This window comes from Oncorhynchus masou, chromosome 31 (genome assembly GCF_036934945.1).
Source record: "Oncorhynchus masou masou isolate Uvic2021 chromosome 31, UVic_Omas_1.1, whole genome shotgun sequence".
Lineage (NCBI taxonomy): Eukaryota > Metazoa > Chordata > Actinopteri > Salmoniformes > Salmonidae > Oncorhynchus > Oncorhynchus masou.
The window spans coordinates 25,030,754-25,056,994 of NC_088242.1; the positions used below are offsets into that span (position 1 = coordinate 25,030,754).

Below are 26,241 nucleotides of genomic sequence, written 5' to 3' on the forward strand. Positions count from 1 at the left end.
CGGAGGCATCTGTGGATTGATCAGTTCCCTGGCCCGGAGTCCCACCCTCCTCACTGGCACCGCCTCCTATCTCATCCTCTGCAGTAAGTGTGTCATCCATCATCGCTCATCCTTAGGGCCCTAACTCCTAGTCTTAGTGCTAGTCTGTTTGTGCTACCATGCCAACGCCTTGTTACTCATTGTCATGTTTGGCATGACACAAAGTTGACATGATAGCACAAGGAGATCTGGGACAAGGGCAAGGTTACCTGACACCTACATGTCCAAATGCACTCCTATGCAACATTCTCCCATCCATAAAGTCTTTAGAACAGGTGTGGGCAATTCCTTGAGGGCCTGATTGGTGTCAGTTTTGCCCCAGCTAACACACCTGACTCCAATAATCAGCGAATCATGATCTTCAGTTTAGAATGCAATTTGATTAATCAGTTGTGTTTGCTAGGGATTGAGAACAAGTGATACCAATCAGGCCCCCGAGGACTGGATTTGCCAACCTCTGCTTTAGAGCAATGTTTCCCAACTCCAGTACCACGTATCCCCAACAGTACACATTTTTGATGAAGCCCTGGACAAGCACACCTGATTCAACTAGTCAACTAATCATCAAGCCCTCAATGAGTTGATTTAGGTGAGTTTGTCTCAGGCTACAACAGAAAGATGTGATGTTGGGTGTGCTCGAGGACTGGAATTGGGAAAGACTGCTTTAGAGCCAGCCCATTCACTTGAAGTTGTGTGCATCTCAATCGTACAAAGGAGGACAATTGGAGGCATCCGGGTAATTTTAGATCATTGAGATTCACCCCTGTAGTTTCACAGTTGAAGTGAGAGGGTGGTGGTGTGGTTAATTGGAGCACAGATACAGAAGGTCTCACACCATCTGGCTCTGCATCACAGAACGACTTGGAAAGGTCTTTTTATTGTCGGCAATGTTATTTACCACAATGTCAGTCTCCACACACACTAAACTATCTCCATGTGGTTGGAGCTAGACTGATAATAATGGGTTTGATTTGACCACGGAGGAAGGAAGAATATTTTAAGATGGATGTTCTCTCCACTGCCCGCCAGCCCATCTTTTAAAATGTTATTTATTTATTTCACCTTTATTTATCCATGTAAGCTAGTTGAGAACAAGTTCTCATTTGCAACTGTGACCTGGCCAAGATAAAGCATAGCAGTTCGACACATACAACAACACAGAGTTACACATGGAATGACAAAGCATACAGTCAATAATACAGTAGGAAAAAAAGAAAACAAAGTCTATTCAGCCCTACATCTCTCTCCTGTACCTAATGGAAATGTTAGTTTGTTTGCCTCCCAGATAGCAGATGGATTACCGGGATTAGTATATATGTTACTGATCTTTGGGGATGGCCAACACTGCAATATCCCTCTGCTTTCAAACACTTTCACTTCCTAATTTCATTATTAAGAAAGGGGGCTGCTGAGGAGAGCAATGATTTGGTTATATCCACTGAAATAAGTCATTTGAGTAATAGTGAGGGGGTGGAGAGAATAGAAGAGGGAAGGTACTGGAGAGCAAGATATGGATGGGAATGACTTCAGCCAGCTGGAGAAAGAGGTGGAGGTTATGGGCTTTAAATTGGGTGGAGATGAAGAGATTAGTGTTTGGGATTTAAACAAGAGAAATGAGGGTATGGAGAGACTGTAAAAATAAAGGTTTGTAGAGAGAGAGCTAGGTTGAGAGCGATGGATGATAGACTCCCCCCCCCCATTACAAGGCCATATCACTGGGAAGGAACAGACCACAGATGGCTTGATGGCACCCCTGCCTAGCCTGTTGATTACCAATCCAGTTATGAGGATTACCTTCTCAACCGTACAGTATATCCTTTATCGTTATAGAGAGTCACTTGGCGCTAGAGTTGTAAAGACCTTCTCCATGGAAAGTGCAAGTACACAGTACTGTATGTCCTCAGAGAGGAAAATCAATTAATTGGACAGCACACTGGAAAGTGTTTTCCTTTTCATTGTTGGACAACATTACCAGGATTTAGCACCTTATTCTTTAGGGGCCCGATTCTGATTTAGGAAATTACTATTGCACACGCCTTTCCTATGCACTTCTCAGTAGTTGGTATTCAGATTTATCTTGTGAAGGTGCATAACGGTATTTGCATGCGTGGTTCCCTTGCTCGCGCTGAATAAATGTAAAACAACTTTTCAGTACATGTATCTTAAGCCATCCCTTTAAATATTGTATACCTTTTAATTATAATTTTATCGAAAGACTAGAATACATCGAGAGAATGGGTTCAGAAAATAGGGATCAATGAAAGAATGCCATCTATGCGTCTCCGTTTCAGCACCAATTGGTAGATATAAAAATACTCTGATCGTGTCGATTAATACGGTATATTTTAGGGTTAGGAAAGTATCTATGAATCATAAACCGGTTTAGAGATCCTTTACGCACTACATATCTTAATGAACAAAAAGGTGGTTTGATTAATCCTCAAAGTTGTCATATTCAAGTATTATCCATAAAATATTCAAAGGTGGAAAAAAGTGTACAATCGGGTTTGAATCATGAAACATAACGGTCCACTCGTCGTGAACCGTGCGCAAGGTTCCAGGCTTAACCTGCTACGTGTGGTCTGATTTACTCAATGATTCAAAAAGGCTACGTGACCCAAATTATTGCACAACGTTAGCCTAATATGAGCCACAAATGCTAGCGACCATCAGGAACAATTACACGAACGTGACAGAGGAATGAAAGGGGAACGGAATGGAATGATGCAAAATATAAGCTACAAATGGAAGAAAACAAACAATGAAGTGAGTTATACATGTATGTGGGTATTACTGACGGTGGCTCCCCGATAGTGCTGATATTTAACATTACACACATTGTAAAATAAAACATGAGAAAAGCCCGGGCATAGGCTATAATTAAGACATTCTAATGAGCATGCATTAACTCGGCAGGTTCGGCCCTACAGAAGCCTATAGTTTGGGTGTCCAAATTTCATCCACGCAAATTGTGCGGGCACACATTTAAAATTCGTAACAACGGCACAGCTATTTGTAGCCTCTTTCACTGTGGAAAAGGGGCCGCAATACATGTCATGTTGATTTTCAGTTTGCTTCCGTATAAACTGGTTTCACATTCGTCTCCAAGCAAAAAATAAAGTATATGCTTTTTCCTCTTGGAACGGGCAGGTTCGCTCGATCTTATTCATGGAGTCCTCGCGCGTAAAAGTGGAATAATGAGGCGACTAAACCAAGGTCAGACTAAGGTTTATCTGTAGACACACCTCCGTTACAACTTAATTTCTTAGATCTCCACACCGAACAAATAGCGGGTGAATAGCATGCTGCTATCCTGCTTAGGTTCAAGGTCAGAATACTCATGCTGTTCTCCTGCTTAGATTCAAGGTCAGAATACACATAGCGAGAGAAGTGCCTAAAATAGGAATTAAGTTAGTTTTACGTGCGCTTAACTCTGGTCAGAAAAGGGGCCTAATAGATTATGAACTTGAGGGTAGAGCGTTGTTTACTGTTTTACTTAATCAAGAGTAACCAATGCAGCAGCTTCAGCCAACACTCTGCTCTTGACCGATGGGCGTCCCCACACAATTTGAATGAGTGGAAAGAACATTCTAGATTCTACTAATTCTAACTCTACTGGTGCCCTTTCCCTCCCCGTGACACTGCCAGTTAGGCCTAGAATAACCCTGATAAAGAAAGCCTTGTGATGCAGGAGAACTGAGTTAAGGAACAAGACTAAATGGCTTCAGACCTAATCAACAGCACATGGCAATGTGTGAAATGGAATCAAGGCTGGAATTACACTGAACAAAAAATATAAACGCAGCATGCAACAATTTCAACTGATTACAGTTCACATAAGGAAATCACTCGATTGAAATACCTTCATTAGACACTAATCTATGGATTTCACTTGACTGGGAATGCTGGTATGCATCTATTGGTCATATACCTTTTTTTTAAGTAGGGGCGTGGATCAGAAAACGGGTCAGTATCTGGTGTGATCACCATTTGCCTCATGCAGTATGACACCTCCTTCCTATTTGTATTTATTATGGATCCCCATTAGCTGCTGCCTTGCCAGAAGCTACTCTTCCTGGGGTCCAGTGAAATTAAGGCAGTAATACGTTTGAAAAACTTTACAATACAGTCATAACAGATTATACAACATTTTAAATGTGTGCCCTCAGGCCTCTACTACCACATATCTATAACATAAAATCCATGTGTACATGTGTGTTTATGCGCATCTGTCGATGTTTGTGTTGCTTCACAGTCCCTGCTGTTCCATAAGGTGTATCTGTTTTGTAAATCTAATTTTACTGCTAGCAATGAGTTACTTGGTGTGGAATAGAATTCCATGTAGTACTGTGCGCCTCCCATAGTCTGTTCTGGACTTGGACTGTGAAGAGACGCCTTGTGGGGTATGTATGGGTGTCCGAGTTGTGCCAGTAGTTCAAACAGACCGCTCGGTGCATTCAACATGTCAATACCTCTCACAAATACAAGTAGTGATGAAGTCAATCTCTCCTCCACTTTGAGCCATGCGAGATTGACATGCATATTATTAATGTTAGCCATGCTGCCCTGTTCTGAGACAGTTGCAAGTCCCTCTTTGTGGCACCTGAACACACGACTGAACAGTAGTCCAGGTGCAAGAAAACTAGGGCCTGTAGGACCTGCCTTGTGGATAGTGCTGTTTTAGAATGCGCTTTATTACAGACCGACTTTGACCATAGCAGTTTACAATCCAGGGTTACTCCAAGCAGTTTGGTCTTTCCACATTATAATATTTAGTTGAGGGTATTATGTCCCAAATACAATGCTTTTAGTTTTAGAAATATTTAGGACATTCTGAAACTGTAGCTCTTTTTTAAGTGTTGCATTCATTTCAGTTGCTGTGGTAGCTGACGTGTATAGTGTTGCGTCATCAGCATTTTCAATGACGGCCTAGGAACAGGGGGTTAACTGCCTGTTCAGGGGCAGAACGGCAGATTTGTATCTTGTCAGCTCGGGGATTTGAACTTGCAACCTTTCGGTTACTAGTCCAACGCTCTAACCACTAGGCTACCCTGCCATTTTGCTGAAAGCATGTTGTTAGTAAAGATTGAAAAAAGTAGGTGGCCTAGACAGCTGCCCTGGGGGAATTCCTGATTCTTCCTGGGTTTTGTTGGAGAGGCTTCCATTAAAGAACATCCTCTATTCTGTTCGACAGGCAACTCTTTATCCACCATACTGCATTGGGTGTAAAGCCATAACGCATAAGTTTTTACGGCAACAGACTGTGATTGATAGTGTCAAAAGCCGCACTGAAGCCTAACAAAACAGCTCCCCCCATAATTTTCTCTCAGCCAATCGTCAGTAATTTGTGTAAGTGCTGTGCTTGTTGAATGGCCTTCCCTATAAGCGTGCTGAAAGTATTGTCAATTTGTTTACTGTAAAATTACAATGCTTGTCTTTCATAATTTGGTCAGATATACTTGGATGTGTAGTGTCAGCATTTGTTGCTGGCATGTCATGCCTAAGTTTGCTAATCTTGCCAATGGAAAAAAAAATATTAAAGGAGTTGGCAATATCAGTGGATTTTGTGATGAATGAGCAATCTGATTCAATGAATGATGATATAGAGGTGATGCGGCTATGGATTGTGGAATGTTGTCCCACTCCTCTTCATTGGCTGTGTGAAGTTTCTGGATATTGGCGAGAACTGGAACACGCTGTCGATCCAGAGCATCCCAAACATGCTCAATGGGTGACATGTCTGGTGAGAATGCAGGCCATGGAAGAACTGGGACATTTTCAGCTTTCGGGAATTGTATAAAGATCCTTGCGACTTGGGGCTGTGCATTATTATGCTGAAACATGAGGTGATGGTGGGGATGAATAGCACGACAATGGACCTCAGGATCTCTTCACGGTATCTCTGTGCATTCAAACTGCTATCAATAAAATGCAGTTGTGTTCATTTTCCGTAGCTTATGCCTGCCCATACCATAAACCCACTGCCACCAGGGTGCACTCTGTTCACAATGTTGACATCAGAAAACCGCTCGCCTGTACTACGCCATGCATGTAGTCTGCGGTTTTGAGGCCGGTTGGGCGTACTGCTAAATTCATTAAAACGAAGTTGGAAGTAGCTTATAGTAGAGAAATGAACACGCCTGCCTCAAACTTCACATCTGTGGCTTTATGTTGTGTGACAAAACTTCACATTTTAGTGGCCTTTTATTGTCCCTGGCACAAGGTGCACCTGTGTAATGATCATGATGTTTAATCCGCTTCTTGATGTGCCACCTGTCAGGTGGATGGATTATCTTGGCAAAGGAGAAGTGCTCACTGACAGGTATGTAAACAAATATGCTTTTTGTGCATATGAAAAATGTATTGGATCTTTTATTTCAGCTCATGAAACATGAGACCAACACTTTACATGTTGCGTTTTATATTTTTGTTCAGTGATTTGGCTTTCTACTGACTCCTTGTGAATTTGGTCTGTGTGCCTTGTGTCTTCTTCTCTCTGTTGTGGTCACTCTACATGTGGCACTATTGTGTTTGTGCCTTCTCTCCATCCTTATTTTGTCTTCTCCCTGTCATTCTTATCTTTGATTTTATCTTCTTCAATTCCTCCATCAAGCATGTTTTCTTGTAAACGTCTCCAATTTAATGGAAAACTTGTCTCTTTGTGTTTATGTGAGGGTCTTGTATCATCTGCCAAATTCTCAATTTAACAAATTCCATGGGCTTAATAAAAATGTTGAATACACACCACCATCAGTGAGCTTTATGGCTAAGGGGGCCCTAAAGCGTCACGACACAAAGGTCCTTTCAATCCCCTCAGGAAGAGGGACTCCGACAACCCCAACGCATTCCTCCCGTTAGTAACTATGCACCCGCCAACACCCCCCTCCCACTGGTTAAATGGGAGAGAGTGAGATGGTTGCCATTTTGCAGAACTAATCTTCTCTAGTTTACATTAAGGGATATCTGGATATCTCAGTGAAGACCACCTCTTCCAGGTCAATGGGTATTATTGAACTACAGAAATTCAGCCGTGTCAATACATTCATTTTGATAAAAGATTTTCTGCCAGTTAAAACAGCTGAAATATTATTTCATTTACTGGCCGTCCCAATAAACGTTCAGCTCATACAAGGAGAAGACTGATCAGAGATGCGCTTTTAACGGACCTCTGAGACTATCACAGTGCAGGTGCATTTATACGGAGACTTGATTACACACAGGTGGATTGTATTTATCATCATTAGTCATTTAGGTCAACATTGGATCATTCAGAGATCCTTCTGAACTTCTGGAGAGAGTTTGCTGCACTGAAAGTAAAGGGGCTGAATAATTTTGCACGCCCAATTTTTCAGTTTTTGATTTGTTAAAAAAGTTTGAAATATCCAATAAATGTCGTTCCGCTTCATGATTGTGTCCCACTTGTTGTTGATTCTTCACAAAAAAATACAGTTTTATATCTTTATGTTTGAAGCCTGAAATGTGGCAAAAGGTCGCAAAGTTCAAGGGGGCCGAATACTTTCGCAAGGCACTGTATAATCGAGCGTGTAATGATATTAAGTGATCAGTAGATTTTGGGGAAATTTGTGTTATTTCCTTCGATTGATGAATTGCCTGAGCCAGGGGTTCCATGAGTAAGAATAGCAAAGGTGAAATTGGATTTCCTTGTCTGCTGCTTCTAGTGATTCTGAACGGAGCTGAGTAGATATGACCTGTTATAACTATGGCTAGATGAGAATGCAGTTAAATAAAGGAATAGCTTGAGTGGAGATGGCGTCGATGGTACAGCCAGGTAGGGAGAAACATCAGTCAGACAAGCAGGACTGGAGCTCTTTATCAGGCATCTCTGTCTCTGAAGTTCACAACTACTCATCCTCTGTCGGTAGGCTGGAACATCCACCAGCGAAAGTGTAGATTCCACCTGGGTGATGCTTGGAATCTATAAGTGTCTGAGAGACCCACACCTCTAGCCACGTACGAACCACAAGGCTACCACACCTCTAGCCTCGTACGAACCACAAGGCTACCACACCTCTAGCCACGTACGAACCACAAGGCTACCACACCTCTAGCCACGTACGAACCAAAAGGCTACCACACCTCTAGCCTCGTACGAACCACAAGACTACCACACCTCTAGCCTCGTACAAACCACAAGGCTACCACACCTCTAGCCTCGTACGAACCACAAGGCTACCACACCTCTAGCCTCGTACGAACCACAAGGCTACCACACCTCTAGCCTCGTACGAACCACAAGGCTACCACACCTCTAGCCTCGTACGAACCACAAGGCTACCACACCTCTAGCCTCGTACGAACCACAAGGCTACCACACCTCTAGCCTCGTACGAACCACAAGGCTACCACACCTCGGAAGTAATCAGGAGCAGTCTCTTACGAGGCAAGCCTCTGTCATCTGAGGTCAGTGTCAATAGGGAATATCCAGAACTTGTTTATTTCAATTTCCTGTTCATTTCTGCTAACAAACGATGTCTCTGTCGTAGCCAGCAACCATATCCACCAATCATTGAGCAGGCTGATAGGTAGTTGATTATACTCCCTGTGGTGCTGTCTCTGGTTTTCTCATTGTAAGTCATTCGGATCACTTTTATTATGTCAGTCCTGTGTGAATAAGCCCTCTGTGTAATTGTCACTGATGTTCTTTCTAATGTTCCTGGCTTGATGGCTCTATGGTTTTCTGGAGTTTGATGAGTATCTTTGTATTAGTCGCCAGTCAGTCCAGTGTAGATGGAGTCTGAGGGAAAAGTAAGGCTGTCTGATGGTCCATTTGAGGATTGTAGGTCAACTCAATAACAGCTGACTCTCATTCACACACCTTCCACTCCTTCCTCCCTCTCAGCTCTTGACACCCTTGGGTGACATAGGGATAAATTAAAATTATGCCCACCTAGCCCCCCCTGCCAGTAATACGTGGTGATTTGGGCTGCTGGGTGCAGGGAGCTGGATACAAAGACGTTATAGTTTATTGACTTTTCCTATTCCGCCGGAACCAAAGACAGGAGTTTCCTCCATGGCAACATAACAGGACTCTGATGGCTCTTAAACTCCGATATCATCAGATGGTGCATGCTTCAGTCTACTTCTTGTTTCTCTCATTGTGATATGTGGGTTGTAAAGACAAAACCAAATACATCATTCAAGTGTTCCTCTCTTTCGCTGGCTGTCCTTTTGATCCTACTCTTTAATGTGTAAGAAGCTGTCTTAAGTGACTGTGGCGTCATTGTCCTCCAATGCTACCGCCTTTCAGGTGATCCTTCTCTCCAAGCCAAGTGTACCCTGTTAGCACTTGTACATACTTGTGCTTACATGAAAATAATGTTCAATCTCCCTCTCCAACTGCTTGTGTGCGCATTTGGTATATTAGCAATGACTTACTGTTATTGTCTCCCCAGGTTTGCTGACATGCTTCAAAGTGAGCCCCAGCTACATCAATTACGTGTGTGTGTGTGCTTCCTCAGGTGTTCTGACCCTCTCTGGTGTCAGCCTGTACATCAGTTACTCCCAACAGGCGATGGCTGAGACTGAGAGGCTGGTGGGGGCTGAGCGTTTGGCCCAGGTGGTCAACACCTCTTTCGGCTGGTCCCTCGGCCTGGCCTGGCTCTCCTTCTGCCTGGAGGTCCTCGCTGGCCTGCTGCTGCTGCTAGCTGCCCGCCTAGCCACCCTGCAGCACGGACCTGCCCGCCTAGCCACCCTGCAGCATGGACCACAAGGCCACGGCTGGCCTCTCCATGTTGTAACCTAACCAAAGAGGAAGATGTCACAAGAACTGGATAACCAACTGGCCCTGAACTGTACCTTCAATTTTCTAATGATTTGTATGTGCTCGTATCTGGCACCACAAATTAAGTTCTCTCTGGAAAAATTGTTCTTTAAAGTATTTTTTTTCATCCAAAATGCCATATGTGGTTTAGTCTATGGGCAAAACAGTTGAGATGTAGTGCCATCTTTTGGTGTGATAAGTCACTACATTTCAATTGACAAATGCCTCCAAATACCAAATTGTATTATTGTGGTCCTATAGGATGAGAAATTAAATGTACTAGAACTACAGGCCTCAACCACAAGTCACTCTGAATGGCTGTTAGCGGTCAAGGGGTTTCATTTTAGAACTTGGGCAAGTGAAGGGCTATAGGAAAGAAGTATGTATCATGAGTGGATGTACTCAAAGCAAAAGCCATAGTAGAAATGCTCAGAGCAGACTAAGGGTGCATCTCAAGTGAATCTTTAGCCAGATGTAGCAGTGGTGTCAGCGGAGCCTTGTCTGGCAGAAAAACAGTTCATTCAGACTCATTTACTGCCTGTTTAAAAAAAAACATATCTGACATGGCTGACTTGCCTAAACAAAGGTGGTTTCTACTGACAATTGAGATGTACAAACTATGGCATTAGGGAGTGATGAGTGGATAAGAGGCAATCCGTAATTCTGATTAAGAAATTAGGAGACTAAATGACTTGGCGTTACCTTAGATTGTAAACCGTCATGGTCAAAACATATCGATTCAATGGTTGTAAAGCTGGGGAGAGGTCTGGCCGTCATAAAGAGATGGGGAGAGATCTGGCCGAAATAAAGAGATGGGGAGAGATCTGGCCGAAATAAAGAGATGGGGAGAGATCTGGCCGAAATAAAGAGATGGGGAGAGATCTGGCCGTAATAAAGAGATGGGGAGAGATCTGGCCGTAATAAAGAGATGGGGAGAGATCTGGCCGTAATAAAGAGATGGGGAGAGGTCTGGCCGTAATAAAGAGATGGGGAGAGGTCTGGCCGTAATAAAGAGATGGGGAGAGATCTGGCCGAAATAAAGAGATGGGGAGAGATCTGGCCGTAATAAAGAGATGGGGAGAGATCTGGCCGTAATAAAGAGATGGGGAGAGGTCTAGCCGTAATAAAGAGATGGGGAGAGGTCTGGCCGTAATAAAGAGATGGGGAAAGGTCTAGCCGTAATAAAGAGATGGGGAGAGGTCTGGCCGTAATAAAGAGATGGGGAGAGGTCTGGCCGTAATAAAGAGATGGGGAGAGGTCTGGCCGTAATAAAGAGATGGGGAGAGGTCTGGCCGTAATAAAGAGATGCTCTGATTGTTTTGACACCACACTCCAAAAAGCAAGTTCTGCAGGCTCTAGTTTTGTCTAATCTTGATTATTGTGTGGTCCAGTGCTGCAAGGAAAGACCTAGTTAAGCTGCAGCTGGCCCAGAACAGAGCGACACATATTGCTCTTCATTGTAATCAGAGGCCTGATATAAATACTATGCTGCTAGTCTCTCTTAGCTAAGAGTTGAGGAGAGACTGACTGCATCACTTATTTTTAGAAGAAACATTAACGTGTCGAAAATCCCCAATTGTTTGCATAGTCAACATACACAAAGCTCTGACACACACTTACCCTACCAGACATACCATCAGGGGACATACCATCAACACCTCACAACACAACTCCTCTCCCCTGTTTGACCTAGGTAGTTTGTGTGTATGCATTCATATGTAGGCTACGTGTACCTTTTTAAGAAATGTATGTACAGTTGAAGTCGGCAGTTTACATACACTTAGGTTGGAGTCATTAAAACTCGTTTTTCAACCACCACAAATTTCTTGTTAACAAACTATACTTTTGGCAAGTCGGTTAGGACATCTACTTTGTGCATGACACAAGTCATTTTTCCAACAATTGTTTACAGACAGATTATTTCACTTATAATTCATTTCACTTATTATTTTATTTGTAATTCATAAGTCACAAGTTGACTGTGCCTTTGAACTGCTTTGAAAATCCCAGAAAATTATGTCATGGCTTTAGAAGCTTCTGATTGACTCAAATGATGTCAATTAGCCTATTGGAGGTGTACCTGTGGATGTATTTCAAGACCTACCTTCAAACTCAGTGCCTCTTTGCTTGACATCATGGGAAAATCAAAAGAAATCAGCCAAGAAAAATTGTAGACCACAAGTCTGGTTCATCCTTGGGAGCAATTTCAAAACGCCTGAAGGTACCATGTTCATCTGTACAAACAATAGTACACAAGTATGAACACTATGGGACCACGCAGCCGTCATACCACTCAGGAAGGAAACGCGTTCTGTCTCCTAGAGATGAACGTACTTTGGTATGAAAAGTGCAAATCAATCCCAGAACAACAGCAAAGGACCTTGTGAAGATGCTGGAGGAAACGGGTACAAAAGTATCTATATCCACAGTTAAACGAGTCCTATATCAACATAACCTGAAAAGCCGCTCAGCAAGGAAGATGCCACTGCTCCAAAACCGCCAAAAAAAGCAGAAGAACACCATTCCAACCGTGAAGAATGGGGGTGGCAGCATCATGTTGTGGGTGTGCTTTGTTGCAGGAGGGACTGGTGCACTTCACAAAATAGATGGCATCATTAGGCAGCAAAATTATGTGGATATATTGAAGCAACATCTCCAGACATCAGTCAGGAAGTTAAAGCTTGGTCGCAAATGGGTCTTCCAAATGGACAATGACCCTAAGCATACTTCCAAAGTTGTGGCAAAATGGCTTTAGGACAACAAAGTCAAGGTATTGGAGTGACCTCAATCCTATAGAAAATTTGTGGGCAGAACTAAAAAAGCATGTGTGAGCAAGGAGGCCTACAAACCTGACTCAGTTATACCAACTCTGTCAGGCGGAATGGGCCAAAATTCACCCAACTTATTCTGGTAAGCTTGTGGAAGGCTACATTTGACCCAAGTTAAACAATTTAAAGGCAATGCTACCAAATACTAATTGAGTGTATGTAAACTTCTGACCCACTGGAAATGTGATGAAAGAAATTAAAGCTGAAATAAATCATTCTCTCTACTATTCTGACATTTCACATTCTTAAAATTAAAGTGGTGATCCTAACTGACCTAAGACAGGGAATTTTTACTAGGATTACATGTCAGTAATTGTGAATAACGAAGTTGAAATGTATTTGGATAAGGTGTATGTAAACTTCCGACTTCAACTGTAATTATGTCTTTGAGCTGTTCTTGTCTATTAATGTTCTGTATTATTTCATGTTTTGTGTTGGACCCCAGAAAGGGTAGCAGCTGCTTTTGCAACAGCTAATGGGGATCCTAATAAAATGCCAAATGAGCATGCTAAAACGGACGTAGTCAATATAACAATTTGTTCAGCACTTTTGAAATGTGCAGTGACAGAATTCAGAACCCCTTCTTACAGTATTCTCCCCCTACACCAGGTCAGAACTGTAGGATAAACAAAGGGAATAAAGGAAGCATATAAGCAGACAATGAAAACTCTTACAATTTTCGATGATGGAATTTCTCTAAAACATGCTATAGGCTACATGTGCACCACCAAGTCACAACAGTAGTCTAAGTTATGAGGGGGAAAGGGACCAAATTATTAGGGTGAGGCACATGCGCTACTAACAGTTTACTACACAACATACACTTAGTATTACTTTCTTAGCTACAGTATACATATCTTCCTGGCATCTTACATAATTTATGCAGCAGCATACAAGACATATTTGGACTCACTTTGTTGTGCTATGCTTACATGAACAGGAAGGTGGTGTTGGTGGTCTTTCTTGTGGGCAAATTTTGTCATTCTTTGGATTTATGGGGTTTTCAAGACAACTGGGAACTCAGAGGAAAAAAACAAGGTTGAATCATGACATCAGTGATCTTCAGGTTGGAGCTCTAGAAAGAGGCCTGAATACCTGACTTGGAATTCCGAGTTGGATGACCTTTCAAAACGCATCTTCCCAGTTGTTTTGAATGTGGCAAAGTCATGCTGGATTAACAGCATGGCCAATGTATTCAACCTTTTCTGGCCCATGGTGTTGCATGTGAATGTTTATCCTTTTAAGCTTGTAAAAGTGACCCTTAAACCCAGACATGGACCACACACCCTCTCCACTGAATAGCAGGCTAGTGATTGCTTTGCGACACTTGCAGTTAGCCACTGATTCCTTCCAAACCACTCAATGTTGAATTTGTGATTTCCAACTTGTTGTGTAATGTTTATGTCCAATGGCCGATGAGCACCGATAATTTGTATCTATAATTTCTCTTCATTTGACAAGGATTGAAAAGGATTTGCCAGTAGATGTTCGATGTGATTCATGCTTGTTCGTCGCTTGCTAGCTAAGATTTTGAAAGTATGATGTTGATATGATCAGTCCAATCAAAGCTATGGTTGATATAACGTAATTTTATCTGTGGCCAATGACCTTGAGCCTTCTTGGATGGGCACGTATAATGTAACTCCATGGCAGCACCCAAGGGGCTTAAATGTTCGAGCTCCCCTATTCAGATTTTGCGGACGTAGTGTTCCCATGAGTGACAGAACACTGAGCCAATCACGGCGCAACTAGCAAACATTACAAACCCCTACTCTCTTTATTTTTCGCTGGCTGCCCCACCACCACAGAAGCTAGACTGAAACACCAGCATTTTGGAGCTGCCTTACTCAAGAAAACAAAAAAGAGACCATGTTTGTATATGGCGTCAATGATTTTTTTTTACATTGCAAACTGATATGTGACACATATTAATGTCAAAATAACATGCAAAACAGGCAACAGCAAAAAATGTTAGCTAAACAGGTGGGGCTCAAATCAGAATGGGCCCTGCCCTGCATTTCTGATTGAGCAGACCTATGCCGTGCTTACTGTGAATGTGATCTCCGTGGACGCTGAAATAAATAAGCTTTTAAAAGGTGCATAGCTGGCAAAGCGCAAATGGAATTAATCCCAGCCAAGGACACAGCAGCCTACATTCAGTACACAACAAAAATAATAATCCAAGATTGAAGTGTTCCACAGGGCTGATAATAGCAGTGGTTGTGGTGCGCTGTGCGTGGAGGGAAGGTCAGAGCAGAACGGCTGTTGAATGACTGCTGCTTGACCTTTATCAACAGTGGGCCAGTGGTTGTGGTGCGCTGTGCGTGGAGGGAAGGTCAGAGCAGAAAGGCTGTTGAATGACTGCTGCTTGACCTTTATCAACAGTAGGCCAGTGGGAGAGAGAGGTAACCTTCTCAGCAGCCCAACCTTGTCCCTGCTTGCCAGTAGCTTGCTCTGAGCTGTGCTTTGCTGCTCTATAACCAACCTGGTCTCAGAGCATTTTGTATTATTCTTTACGTAAATCCGAGACACTCATTTTAGTATGATGTGTCAAGAACCAATTTGACTGAGCTTGAAGAATTTTTAAAAGAATAATGGGAAAAAGTTGCACGATCCAGGTATGGCAAGCTCTTAGGGACTTACCCAGAAAAACTCACAGCTGCCAAGGGTGCTTCTAGAAAGTATTGACTCAGGTGTGTGAATACTTCTGTAAAATATATATTTCTGTATGACATTTTCTATGAATTTGCAAAAAAATCTAAAAACATGTTTTCACTTCGTCATTGTGGGCTATTGTGTGTATCCATTTTTAATTTAGGCTGTATGTAACAACAAAATGTGGAATAAATCAAGAGGTATGAAAGCACTATATACATCTACACTCTAACTAAACATTTAAAAAAATATTTGTAGTGTGTTTTACATTAAAATACATTGGTTATCTCAGAAAATCCCAATTTTTGTCACCCTGATCTGTTTCACCTGTCTTGTGCTTGTATCCAGCCCCTCCAGGTGTTGCCCATCATTATCCCCTGTGCATTCATACCTGTGTTTTCTGTTTGTCTGTTGCCAGTTCGTCTTGTCTCGTGAAGCCTACCAACGTGTTTTCCCCATACTCCTGTTTCTTACTCTCTACCCCATTTTTCTTGTTCTTCCAGTTTTGACCCCTCTGCCTGCCCTGACCCTGAGCCTGCCTGCCGTTCTGTACCTTACTGTCTCTGCCCTGGATTACAGACCTCTGCCTGCCCTTGACCTGTCGTCTGCTTGCCCTGTTTTGTTAATAAACATGTGTGATTCGAACTGTGCATCTGGGTCTTATCCTGAGTTGTGATCATTTTGGCATGTCCCATGTCATTTTTCTCCGACTTTAAAGATTTTAACCCACTTAACATCTCCAAATTTCCCCAAGTGTTCATAACCAATGTAAAGCCCTAATAACATTTGTTGCTTTGACAAAGTGATGTCTGAAGATTTATTATTTATTTCATTTGATTAGTGATTCATGTCGCACAGGTTTAAGGTCAACCCTGTTACGTCAACTGAACTCTCGTTTAAATATGGTGAAATGATTCCTTTTTAAATATATTTTTTTCAAAAGGAGTTGGAGAAACATATTTCTTATGACGTTAAAACGTGCTTTTTAGGACAAAATGTTAAAATTAGGTGAAATAAAAAGTTACACTACCCGAAAAGGCACTCTATTCGTGGAACAAAACTTCTGTGTTCACTGATCTGTGAAGGGACTGGATAGGTGTCCATTCCTCCCATATCTATGACCACAGACAGGCTAGTGCCTTCTACCTGTCCTATGGGACCAGGGCGAGGGGCTGTAGAGACCTGTCATCCAAAGGTGCATCAGAGAGTTCCACAAACACAGAGAAAGTGTGTTTCTCACAGTTCTTATTTTTCCCTTCCAGGCATCCAAACGTCATGCTGTCACGCTGCTTGCTTAGCCAGTACCACTTCCTCACGATTTGGCCCATACCTGGCGTGAACTCAGGACCTCTGCCTTACAAAACACACGTAGCCGCCCTCCTTAAGTGTCTTAGCCGATGGTGCCACCTCAAAAGCTAGCTAATGAGGCGACGCAAGCGGGACACTTAAGTGTCCAATATGTCACCCAGGCAAGCAGACCTTTCCTGCAAACAGTAGTCCCACTATAGTGAAAAATATAGATAGAACAAAGAGTACATATGATGACCCCACCACTGTGTTGTTGGGTAGTTTATAAGGTTGTCCCCCAACCTCATCGATGTAAAATCCTATAGGAAATATAAGAGCCGCCATACAAAACAGGATCACTGTGGAGGAGAGAGAAAACATTTTAGAAACACAGTTGTCTTAAAAACACTATTCACAGTGCATACAATTTAGGGAGCAATATCTCTTACAACATTGAAAAAATAGGCAGCAACAGTGTACACAATGTCAGGCTAAATTCTATATTGCGTTTTCATCGGCATTGAAGCCTGATCTAAGTGACATACTGTATGTCATGTTATCATGTAGTGTGAATAGTCTGAATACCTAAAACCACACAGTTATGTCTAGTCATTATGATCAATAACTCCCAGAATAAACTAATTCAGACATTACTCACCCCTCTGATATCAAAATAGACCATAATATCAAAATAGACCATAGATATTTAACAATATATATCTTTACACATGAGCGCTCAACAAAATCAATTTACATTGTCATATTACATTGTCATTACTTTATTATTATACCTCAAGGTCATTTTTGCCCAATAATGATTCAGCTAAAAAAACCTATCGGAGTATAATAATAACAAAGAATGTTATTCCGTCATATCCCTTGGACCACTAAAATCCCTCCTACTGATTTTAGGTCTGCTAATAGCAGCCCCATGGTCTCTTTCCCTCTTAAAATAGCAACAGACCCATTTACTGTAGCCTACGTGTTCAAGGAGCCACTCAGCACAGACACAGTTACCACACAAAAGCTTCTCCTAAAATGAAACCCAAGTGACATTAATCTCAAATCCATTCGCTAACATCCATTAGTGATATAACAAGAATCTTAAGGTGCTTTGAAGCTGTAGGCCAACTAATGGCTATGCCTCAAATGACCCTGGCCTATTCCCTAGTCTGTACTACTTTAACCAGAGCCCACATAGGGGATAATGGGGGGTTATGTCTGGCCCCACTCATGAATGAAAGGGTTGTTGGCTAGTTTCTGTATTTATCCTATTGTGGTTTTTGTCTCTTTGCCGTCACTTTAAACAAGAACTGGTTCTCCATTGACCAGCCTGGTTGAATAACCGTTAAATAATTCAAAATGAAACATACTCCCAGTGAAGGCAATCCAGCGGGCATAACGAGTGGCTTCACGGTACCAGTGTGATAACACTAGCAGGCCGCAGGTCACCGTGAGGGAGATGATGCCCAGAATGATGAAGAAGAGGGTGGTGACCCACTCTGGGGGCAGCCGCGGGGGGATACAGGTCCGGTCACGACCGTGAATGGTCTGGCACTGCCGCACCAGGCCTACCGTCAGGGAACCTAGGGAGAGAGGGAGAGAGAGAGAGAGAGGGAGAGAGAGAGGGAGAGAGAGAGAGAGAGAGAGAGGGAGAGAGAGGGATAGAGAGAGGGAGAGGGAGAGAGAGGGAGAGAGAGGGAGAGAGAGAGGGAGAGAGAGGGAGAGAGAGAGGGAGAGAGAGACAGCGATCAGTCAGGGTTAGATCACACACGACCAGCAGTCCCGCTGTCAGAGCACCTACAGAGAGAGTGCTTAATCAGATAGACACACAGAGGTAGAGTATCTTTCATCACACACATACTCTCACTGGTCAACTGTGCTGTCCCACCACAATATGTACACATTGTTTTATGAGAAGAAGCATAACCCAGAGCAGCAGATTGCATCAGTTATGAAATATCCCTCAACTTGTGATGGTGTCACCATTAGATAAGCTAAGATCTGTATGAGGCATGACGGCATTACATCACGACTGGACTAATGACCTCCCTGGTGACACCGGTTTCCACTTCCAGTCCCCTGTGACCACACAAAGTAGAGCTCAAGGAGGGTTGGTATAATAACAAGGCTGAAGAGTGGGACTCTTAGGCCCTGAACCAATGCCAGGGGTCCCTGAGGAATCAATCAATGGCGTAAGACTCAGATGGCTCAGGACCAGAGCCCCTGACACCACAGAGAGAGATAAGATAAAGGAGAGAGAGGGAAGAGAGGCCTTACATCAGAAAGTAACTCACTGCCTGAGAGCCTCTGCTCTCCTGCCCCAAAGCCTGGTGGGTCCAATTATGTCAGTTAGTTAGGCCTGCTGAAGTCATAACGCTTTCAACAACAACAAGATCGTATACGAACTCCACCCTTCCTGTCTGTCCCTGACCCAACTCAGAATACAGTGGCAATAAAAACTATGTGAACCCTTTGGAACTACCTGGATTTCTGAATAAATTGGTCATCAAATTTGATCTGATCTTCATCTTAGTCACAATAGACAAGCACAGTGTGCCTAAACTAATAACACACATATTATTGTATTTTTATTTTTTTGTCTATATTGAATACATCATTTAAACATTCACAGTGTAGGTTTGAGAAGTATGTGAACCCCTAGGCTAATGACTTCTCCAAAAGCTAATTGGAATCAGGAGTCAGCTAACCTTGAGTCCAATCAATGAGATGAGATTAGAGATGTTGGTTAGAGCTGCCCTGCCCTATTAAAAACACTCACAAAATTTGAGTTTGCTATTCACAAGAAGCATTGCCTGATGTGAACCATCCCTTGAACAAAAGAGATCTCAGAAGACCTAAGATTAGAATTGTTGACTTGCATAAAGCTGGAAAGGGTTACAAAAGTATCTCTAAAAGCCTGGATGTTCATCCGTCCACTGTTGCTACTCTCCCTAGGAGTAGCCGTCCGGCAAAGAAGATTGCAAGAGCATAGCGCATAATGTTCAATGAGGTTAAGAAGAATCCTAGAGTGTCAACTAAAGACTTACAGAAATCTATGGAACATGCTAGCATTACATTTAGCATCTCTGTTGACGAGACTACGATACCTAAAACACTAAACCAGAATGGTGTTCATGGGAGGACACCACAGAAGAAGCCACTGCTGTCCAGAAAACACATTGCTGCACGTCTGAAGTTCGCAAAAGAGCACCTGGATGTTCCACAGCGCTTCTGGCAAAATATTCTGTGGACATTCTGTGGAGTTGTTTGGAAGGAGCACACAACACTATTGGTGGGGAAAAAAGGCACAGCACACCAACATCAAAACATCATCCCAACTGTTCAGTATGGTGGAGGGAGCATCATGTTTTGGGGCTGCTTTGCTGCCTCAGGGCCTGGACAGCTTGCCATCATCGACGGAAAAATGAATTCAATTTATCAAGACATTTTGCAGGAGAATGTAAGGTTATCTGTCCGCCAATTGAAGCTCAACAGAAGTTAGGTGATGCAACAGGACAACGACGCAAAACACAGTAAGTAAAAGTCAAATCAATAACAGAATGGCTTCAACAGAAGAAAATACGCCTCCTGGAGTGGCCCAGTCAGAGTCCTGACCTCAACCCCATTTAAAATGCTGTGGCATGACCTTGTGTGCAGTTCACACCAGACATCCTAAGAATATTGCTGAACTGAAACAGTTTTGTAAAGATGAACGGTCCAAAATTCCTCCTGACTGTTGTACAGGTCTGATCCGCAACTACAGAAAACACTTGGTTGAGTTTATTGCTGCCACTGGAGGGTCAACCAGTTATTACATCCAAGGGTTCACATACTTTTCCACCCTACACTGTGAATGTTTACACGGTATGTTCTATATAGACATGAAAACGTATGATTGATTGTGTGTTATTAGTTTAAAGAAACTGTGTTTATCTATTGTTGTGACTTAAAGAAGATCAGATCAAATTTTATGACCAATTTATGCAGAAATCCAGGTAATTCCAAAGGGTTCACATACTTGCCACTGTATGTCAACTCAGCAACACTCAACCCCCTCGTCAGCTATTAAGGACAATTCACCAGTATAGATTTTTAAGAGAGAAATGTAAAATTCAATTATTGTTTCTCATGAGGCGAGCAGTTTGCCAGCACCTTGTCATTTCCAGTGGCTCGGGACGAAGCGGTGAGAGGAACAGAGGCTTTGGCAGAGCGGAGAGAAGAACAGAGGATGGAGAAAGAGCGGCTAGAGGAGAGAGGAAAGAACAGTGGCCTTGGCACAACCATTTTTTATCTATTGGATTAGAGAGATGGATGGAGATGAATTTAGTAATTGGACAGATCGGTCCAGTCCTGCTGAGACTTACAAATACCCCATTATGGCTCTGAAACAAGAACATACTGTACATCACTAAAGAGGGGAGGGGATGGGAGGGGAGGGGAGGGAGAGAATGAGTATGGACCAATATGATGAGCATCCCTCAAAGGTTTAAGGACATAGTATACTGCCCTTGATGTGAGTTTCCTGCCAAAGATTGGAACTTTGTCCTTAGATGCCAGCACTGAGGCTTAGTAATAGCAATTTAGTGATTTGCCATTCGGTGTTCAGTATGTAAAGCACAGGAGGCTCCTGAGGGGAGGACGGCTCATAATAATGGCTTGAATGGAATGTTATCAAACACATAGAAACCATCTGTTTGATGTATTCTATATTCCATTTATTCAGTTCCAGCCATTACTATAAGACAATCCTCCCCAATTAAGGTGCCACCAGCCGCCTGTGATGTCAAGACACACATGCTGGCCCAGTGTAAATGTATGTAATGTTGACCACAGCTGTTATGCCATGGCTATTGACATAGCATCCTAATGAATATAAATAATCGTTACTAAACCAATCTAATGTGTCATGTTTCCTCACTCATTATAGTGGTCCAGTTTGCTTCCCAATGACCAGAATCACAAATGAATGGAAGATTAATAATATATGAACAGCCCTGATACAGATCATGTTATAGTACCGGACAGAGATCTGAGTGGAAAACATCCCATCAATGGTGTTTTTTTACTTTAGCTGATTTGTTTTGAGGATAAACCCTTTCATTAGTTTAGATACAGTTGAAGTTGGAAGTTTACATAGGCTTAGGTTGGAGTCATTCCAACTCATTTTTAAACCACTCCACCAATTTCTTGTTAACAAACTATAGTTTTGGCAAGTCGGTTAATTTTTCCAACAATTGTAATTTTTCCAACAATTGTTTACAGACAGATTATTTAACTTATAATTCACTGTATCACATTTCTAGTGGGTCAAAAGTTTACTGTGCCGTTAAACAGCTTGGAAAATTCCAGAAAATTATGTCATGGCTTTAGAAGCTTCTGATAGGCTAATTGACATCATTTGAGTCAATTGGAGGTGTACCTGTGGATGTATTTCAAGGCCTACCTTCAAACGCAGTGCCTCTCTGCTTGACATCATGGGAAAATCAAAAGAAATCAGCCAACACCTCCACAAGTCTGGTTCATCCTTGGGAGCAATTTCCAAACGCCTGAAGGTACCACGTTCATCTGTACAAACAATAGTACGCAAGTATAAACACAATGGGACCATGCAGCCGTCATACCGCTCAAGAAGGTGACGCGTTCTGTATCCTAGATATGAATGTACTTTGGTGCGAAAAGTGCAAATCAATCCCAGAACAACAGCAAAGGACCTTGTGAAGATGCTGGAGGAAGCGGTTACAAAAGTATCTATATCCACAGTAAAACCAGTCCTATATCGTAACCTAACATAACATAACCTAAAAGGCCGCTCAGCAAGGAAGAAACCACTGCTTCAAAACCGCCATAAAAAAGCCAGACTACGGTTTGCAACTGCCTGTGGGGACAAAGATCGTACTTTTTGAAGAAATGTCCTCTGGTCTGATAAAAAAATAGAATAAAAATAGAACTGTTTGGCCATAATGACCATCGATATGGGAGGCTTGCAAGCTGAAGAACACCATCCAAATTGTGAAGTACGGGGGTGGCAGCATCATGTTGTGGGGGTGCTTTGCTGCAGGAGGGACTGGTGCACTTCATAAAATAGATGGCTTCATGAGCAAGGAAAATTATGTGGATATATTGGAGCAACATCTCAAGACATCAGTTAGGAAGTTAATGCTTAGTCGCAAATGGGTCTTCCAAATGGACAATGATCCCAAGCATACTTCCAATATTGTGGAAAAATGGCTAAAGGACAACAATGTCAAGGTATTAGACTGGCCATCACAAAGCCCTGACCTCAATCCTATAGAAAATATGTGGGCAGAACTGAAAAGGCATGTGCGAGCAAGGAAGCATACAAACCTGACTCAGTTACACCAGCTCTGTTAAGAGGAATGGGACAAAATTATTGTGGGAAGCTTGTGGAAGGCTAGCCAAAACATTTGCCCCAAGTTAAACAAATTAAAGGCAATGTTACCAAATTCTAATTGAGTGCATGTAAACTTCTGACCCACTGGGAATGTGCTGGAAGAAATAAAAGCTGAAATAAATCATTCTCTCTACTATTATTCTAACTATATCCTGTCATGACACAATATTTCCTTCTCTTTAGCAAGCTTACACATCCATTCCATAGCTTGTCAATGATCTAAATGCTACTTTTTGTTCCTTGGCCCTCTTGGAGGCCATTTCTAATTCTTGGGACTGTTTTAGATGCGTACCACATCCGGCTTGTCTGATAGCCAGGGCTTTGAGACACAGGGAGGTGTGTGTGACTGTGTGTGATTGTGGGCCAATGTCTGTAGTTAGTAAACACTTCCCCATGCAGCCCCAGTCAGTCCCCTGCTGCTACAGACTTCACTACAGAATACCTGCGTAACAACCAGGAGGCACGTTAGTATAACTCACACACCTCTATAAACTTGTTCAAAGCTTCACCTCCTGGATAACTAATTAGAGAGGACAGAGGTTTGCTGTCAACAAATAAACCATAATGCTGACTTTCCAGGATAAAGTTCAGGGGATGAAAGAGAGACTTTTGGATTTATAATAACATTTTCCAATCTGATGATGTCATTGTCAACATCTTCTTATCTGTAAGCAATGAGCATCAACATCTGGGTGCTGCCAAAGTGCTAGACTGGCAAATTAACTTAATTGGCAGGAACAACTAGGTCTATGCATTTACCCATTTCACATGAACAAAACAATATGTTTGGACCTCAGATATACAAACAGGGCCTTCCAGTCAAGGCAATTTCCTTGATAATTGAGTTGTGAGTGCTTCATCTGAAAGAATTCTACCTCCCAGCGGACCTCATCAGGAAAGACTCCACACATCTCCATTTACAAACAATGCTTCTCTCCACCTGGTAATTACTAGCAGGCAAATTAGGCTGGAACAAAAGGCGTTTAACCCTGCTTGATTTCATACCTTCTCTTTTGTGTGGGATGAAAGGAGGAAGTCTCACAAGGGAAGTCAAGCATGTTTCTGTTCCTTCTGTGCATTGTATGTTCTACCTGAATGCTAATGGACTGTAACAGTGTAATATAGGCTATAAATTGTACATTTTCAGGTTTGCATAAATTCTCAATGTGCTGGGCACATAAGACAGTTCTAACATTGTTATAGCCATGTTTTAAAACCTCAGATTCATTATGTGATGTTGGTGATCTTGTGGGAGGGAAGTGGGATATTATCTCTAGTTTGGTCCTTCCTATGTTTTAATTCTTTGTCCCGGTGTACATGATGTATAAAAAAGAAAAAAGTATGATCACAAATGATACCGTTAAAATCTAAACACAGGACTCAATAAGTTACATCTCTGTCCTGGTTCCTACCTCACACCAACCAGGGGAAAATGTCACCCCATCGTTTATGCAGTAGGCCACAGCACAGAACTACAATCTGCTGACTACAGCTGCAGCTAAAGGTCACCAGCTCATTCCAAGTAGCCTGTTTTGTAGCTGTAGCAACAACAGCAAACAAGCAGTAGCCTACCTTTGCTGCTGCACTTCACTTTACCATGCCCTCAGACTGGTGACTGTAGATGAAATACCAATGCCTCAGTCGGTCTGTGTCAGATGCATATAACAGAGAGTGAGTGGAGAGCTGAACAGACCTCCAAGGGCATAGCTGGATAAGTGGCACTCACTTCACATCGCTCAGTCTGACACACTATTTGTCAACGGAGGTGAGTAGCTGGTACAGGAAGGCGTATATGCCTTGAAGGGACGTGGGGTATAGGAGCATGGTGGGGCGGAAAAGTAGAGGGCAGATCATTTATCAGCAGCTGTATTTTGGAGAGTGATGATGTGGATGTAGGGAGAAAGAGAGCAGGAATGCTATAGGTGTAACACAACATTTAGAAGGTCTTAGATGAGGCCTCGGTACATTCTGAAGCTCCCTTGACCTGTCGAATGAAAGGACACCAGAATGCCAAAGTGTTATATTTGAAAGTTTGGCCAAAGTGAAGTGAATTTATAGAAGAATAGTGTGTCAATGCACATTATTGACAGTCAGCTGTAGCTGCCGAGCCACCATTGGTAGACAGATGGTGTGTGCACAGCTGTCAAGTAAATAGTCAATTAAGTTAAATTAGCTCACCTAACTTACCAGCTGCATCTCCTGTGTTGATCCAGTCCGGATTGGCAATACTGGCGATAGCAAAGATATCAGCTGCTAGAAAGAGACATCCTGATATAACGGTGAGTTTATCCATTTCTCGGACGTGAATGCTCTCGTCTCCTTTATATTGAGTCAAAGAGGAAAGTCTCCTCTATCTCGCCCCCTCCAAGGGCAGATAGGACAAAAGAGATTCAGGCATGGATTTCAAGGTCCGATATCAATGTTTTGGTCATGCTCAGTGGATGTATTGTCATCGTCCTCTTGGTAGAAGGGCAAGCCTCTCATCTTCACGCAGCAGTCCTGGTGTAGGATTTATGCAAAGCCGTTTCCTTTCATTGCCTTATAACTATCGACTATGGCCCTGGCTATGAACGCCCACTGTTTCACCCATTACCATAGCTCAGTATCGCAACAGGGTAGCTTATGGTGTCAGGAAAATATATTTGAAAGATGAGTTAAAGGAAAACTCAGAAGTTCTGCGACCATTTTCGCCGAAATTATGTTATTTAAGAGATGCTTGCAAGAGTGCATATTATACCGCTTCTTTCCTGTGTCCGTTTATCTTCTCCATCTGAGTTGTCTTCATTGCAAACAAATGGAAATTCCTTAAAATACATATATTGTATGCAATGGTCAGATTTCTTAATCTGCCAATACTCCCTTCAATAGAAATACCGTTATTTGTCCCTCCTGCAATGCCCATCAGATGTATCCATTCGAGGTTATAATGTAGCCTGTAATGCCCGTCAGATGTATCCATTCGAGGTTATAATGTAGCCTAGCAATGTAGTGAAGGGGGAATCAGCTCAATGGAATCAGTGGTAACATAACTCGCTGTTCTCTGGCAATGTGAAACAAGCGACATTAAGGTCACGTGATCGTTCGGCAAAATGTCTAAATAAAAGTCCCCCTGAAAAAATGTAACATGACTGTTACAAGATGTTTTTCTGATTTATAGTTTAAAGTGACTTAAACAAGTATTTATTAATTTTTAAAAACTAACAATATATTAACGAAATAAATTAACAAATGTCTAT

The 26,241-nt window shown here is 42.4% G+C and overlaps 2 protein-coding genes and 1 long non-coding RNA gene across 4 annotated transcripts; 2 read left to right on the forward strand and 1 right to left on the reverse strand.

Moving 5' to 3' along the window:
• Nucleotides 1-15,948, forward strand: LOC135523640 (uncharacterized). The gene is made up of 2 exons (XR_010452841.1): nucleotides 1-83; nucleotides 15,807-15,948. It is a non-coding gene; the product is annotated as an uncharacterized LOC135523640 (long non-coding RNA).
• LOC135523638 (transmembrane protein 235-like) lies at nucleotides 3,153-10,886 on the forward strand. Its single transcript, XM_064950448.1, has 3 exons — nucleotides 3,153-3,255; nucleotides 6,320-6,361; nucleotides 9,519-10,886. Exons 1-3 carry the CDS (start codon nucleotides 3,237-3,239, stop codon nucleotides 9,800-9,802), a joined length of 345 nt encoding a protein of 114 aa, XP_064806520.1. The 5' UTR covers nucleotides 3,153-3,236; the 3' UTR covers nucleotides 9,803-10,886.
• Nucleotides 15,429-26,036, reverse strand: LOC135523637 (uncharacterized protein C16orf52 homolog B-like). 2 transcript variants are annotated; one of them, XM_064950447.1, is made up of 3 exons: nucleotides 25,193-26,036; nucleotides 17,964-18,176; nucleotides 15,429-16,949 (listed from the first exon to the last, which is right to left on the reverse strand). In XM_064950447.1, the coding sequence occupies exons 1-3, from the start codon at nucleotides 25,296-25,298 to the stop codon at nucleotides 16,765-16,767; spliced, it is 504 nt and encodes a 167-aa protein (XP_064806519.1). In that variant the 5' UTR covers nucleotides 25,299-26,036; the 3' UTR covers nucleotides 15,429-16,764. The 2 variants fall into 2 exon arrangements, with proteins under 2 accessions (XP_064806519.1, XP_064806518.1); XM_064950446.1 differs by having other exon boundaries at nucleotides 25,184-26,036.
• Nucleotides 26,037-26,241: the final 205 nt, after the last annotated feature.

Bases quoted from the DNA above. Each gene is read 5' to 3' on its own strand.
- LOC135523638 (XM_064950448.1), top strand. The intron at 6,362-9,518 runs GTATGTAAACAA...GTGCTTCCTCAG, and splicing joins GGAGAAGTGCTCACTGACAG to GTGTTCTGACCCTCTCTGGT.
- LOC135523637 (XM_064950446.1), bottom strand. From the start codon at position 25,298: ATGGATAAACTCACCGTTATATCAGGATGTCTCTTTCTAGCAGCTGAT. The intron at 18,177-25,183 runs GTGAGCTAATTT...CTCTCTCCCTAG, and splicing joins AGATGCAGCTGGTAAGTTAG to GTTCCCTGACGGTAGGCCTG. The intron at 16,950-17,963 runs GTATGTTTCATT...TCTCCTCCACAG, and splicing joins CTGGATTGCCTTCACTGGGA to TGATCCTGTTTTGTATGGCG.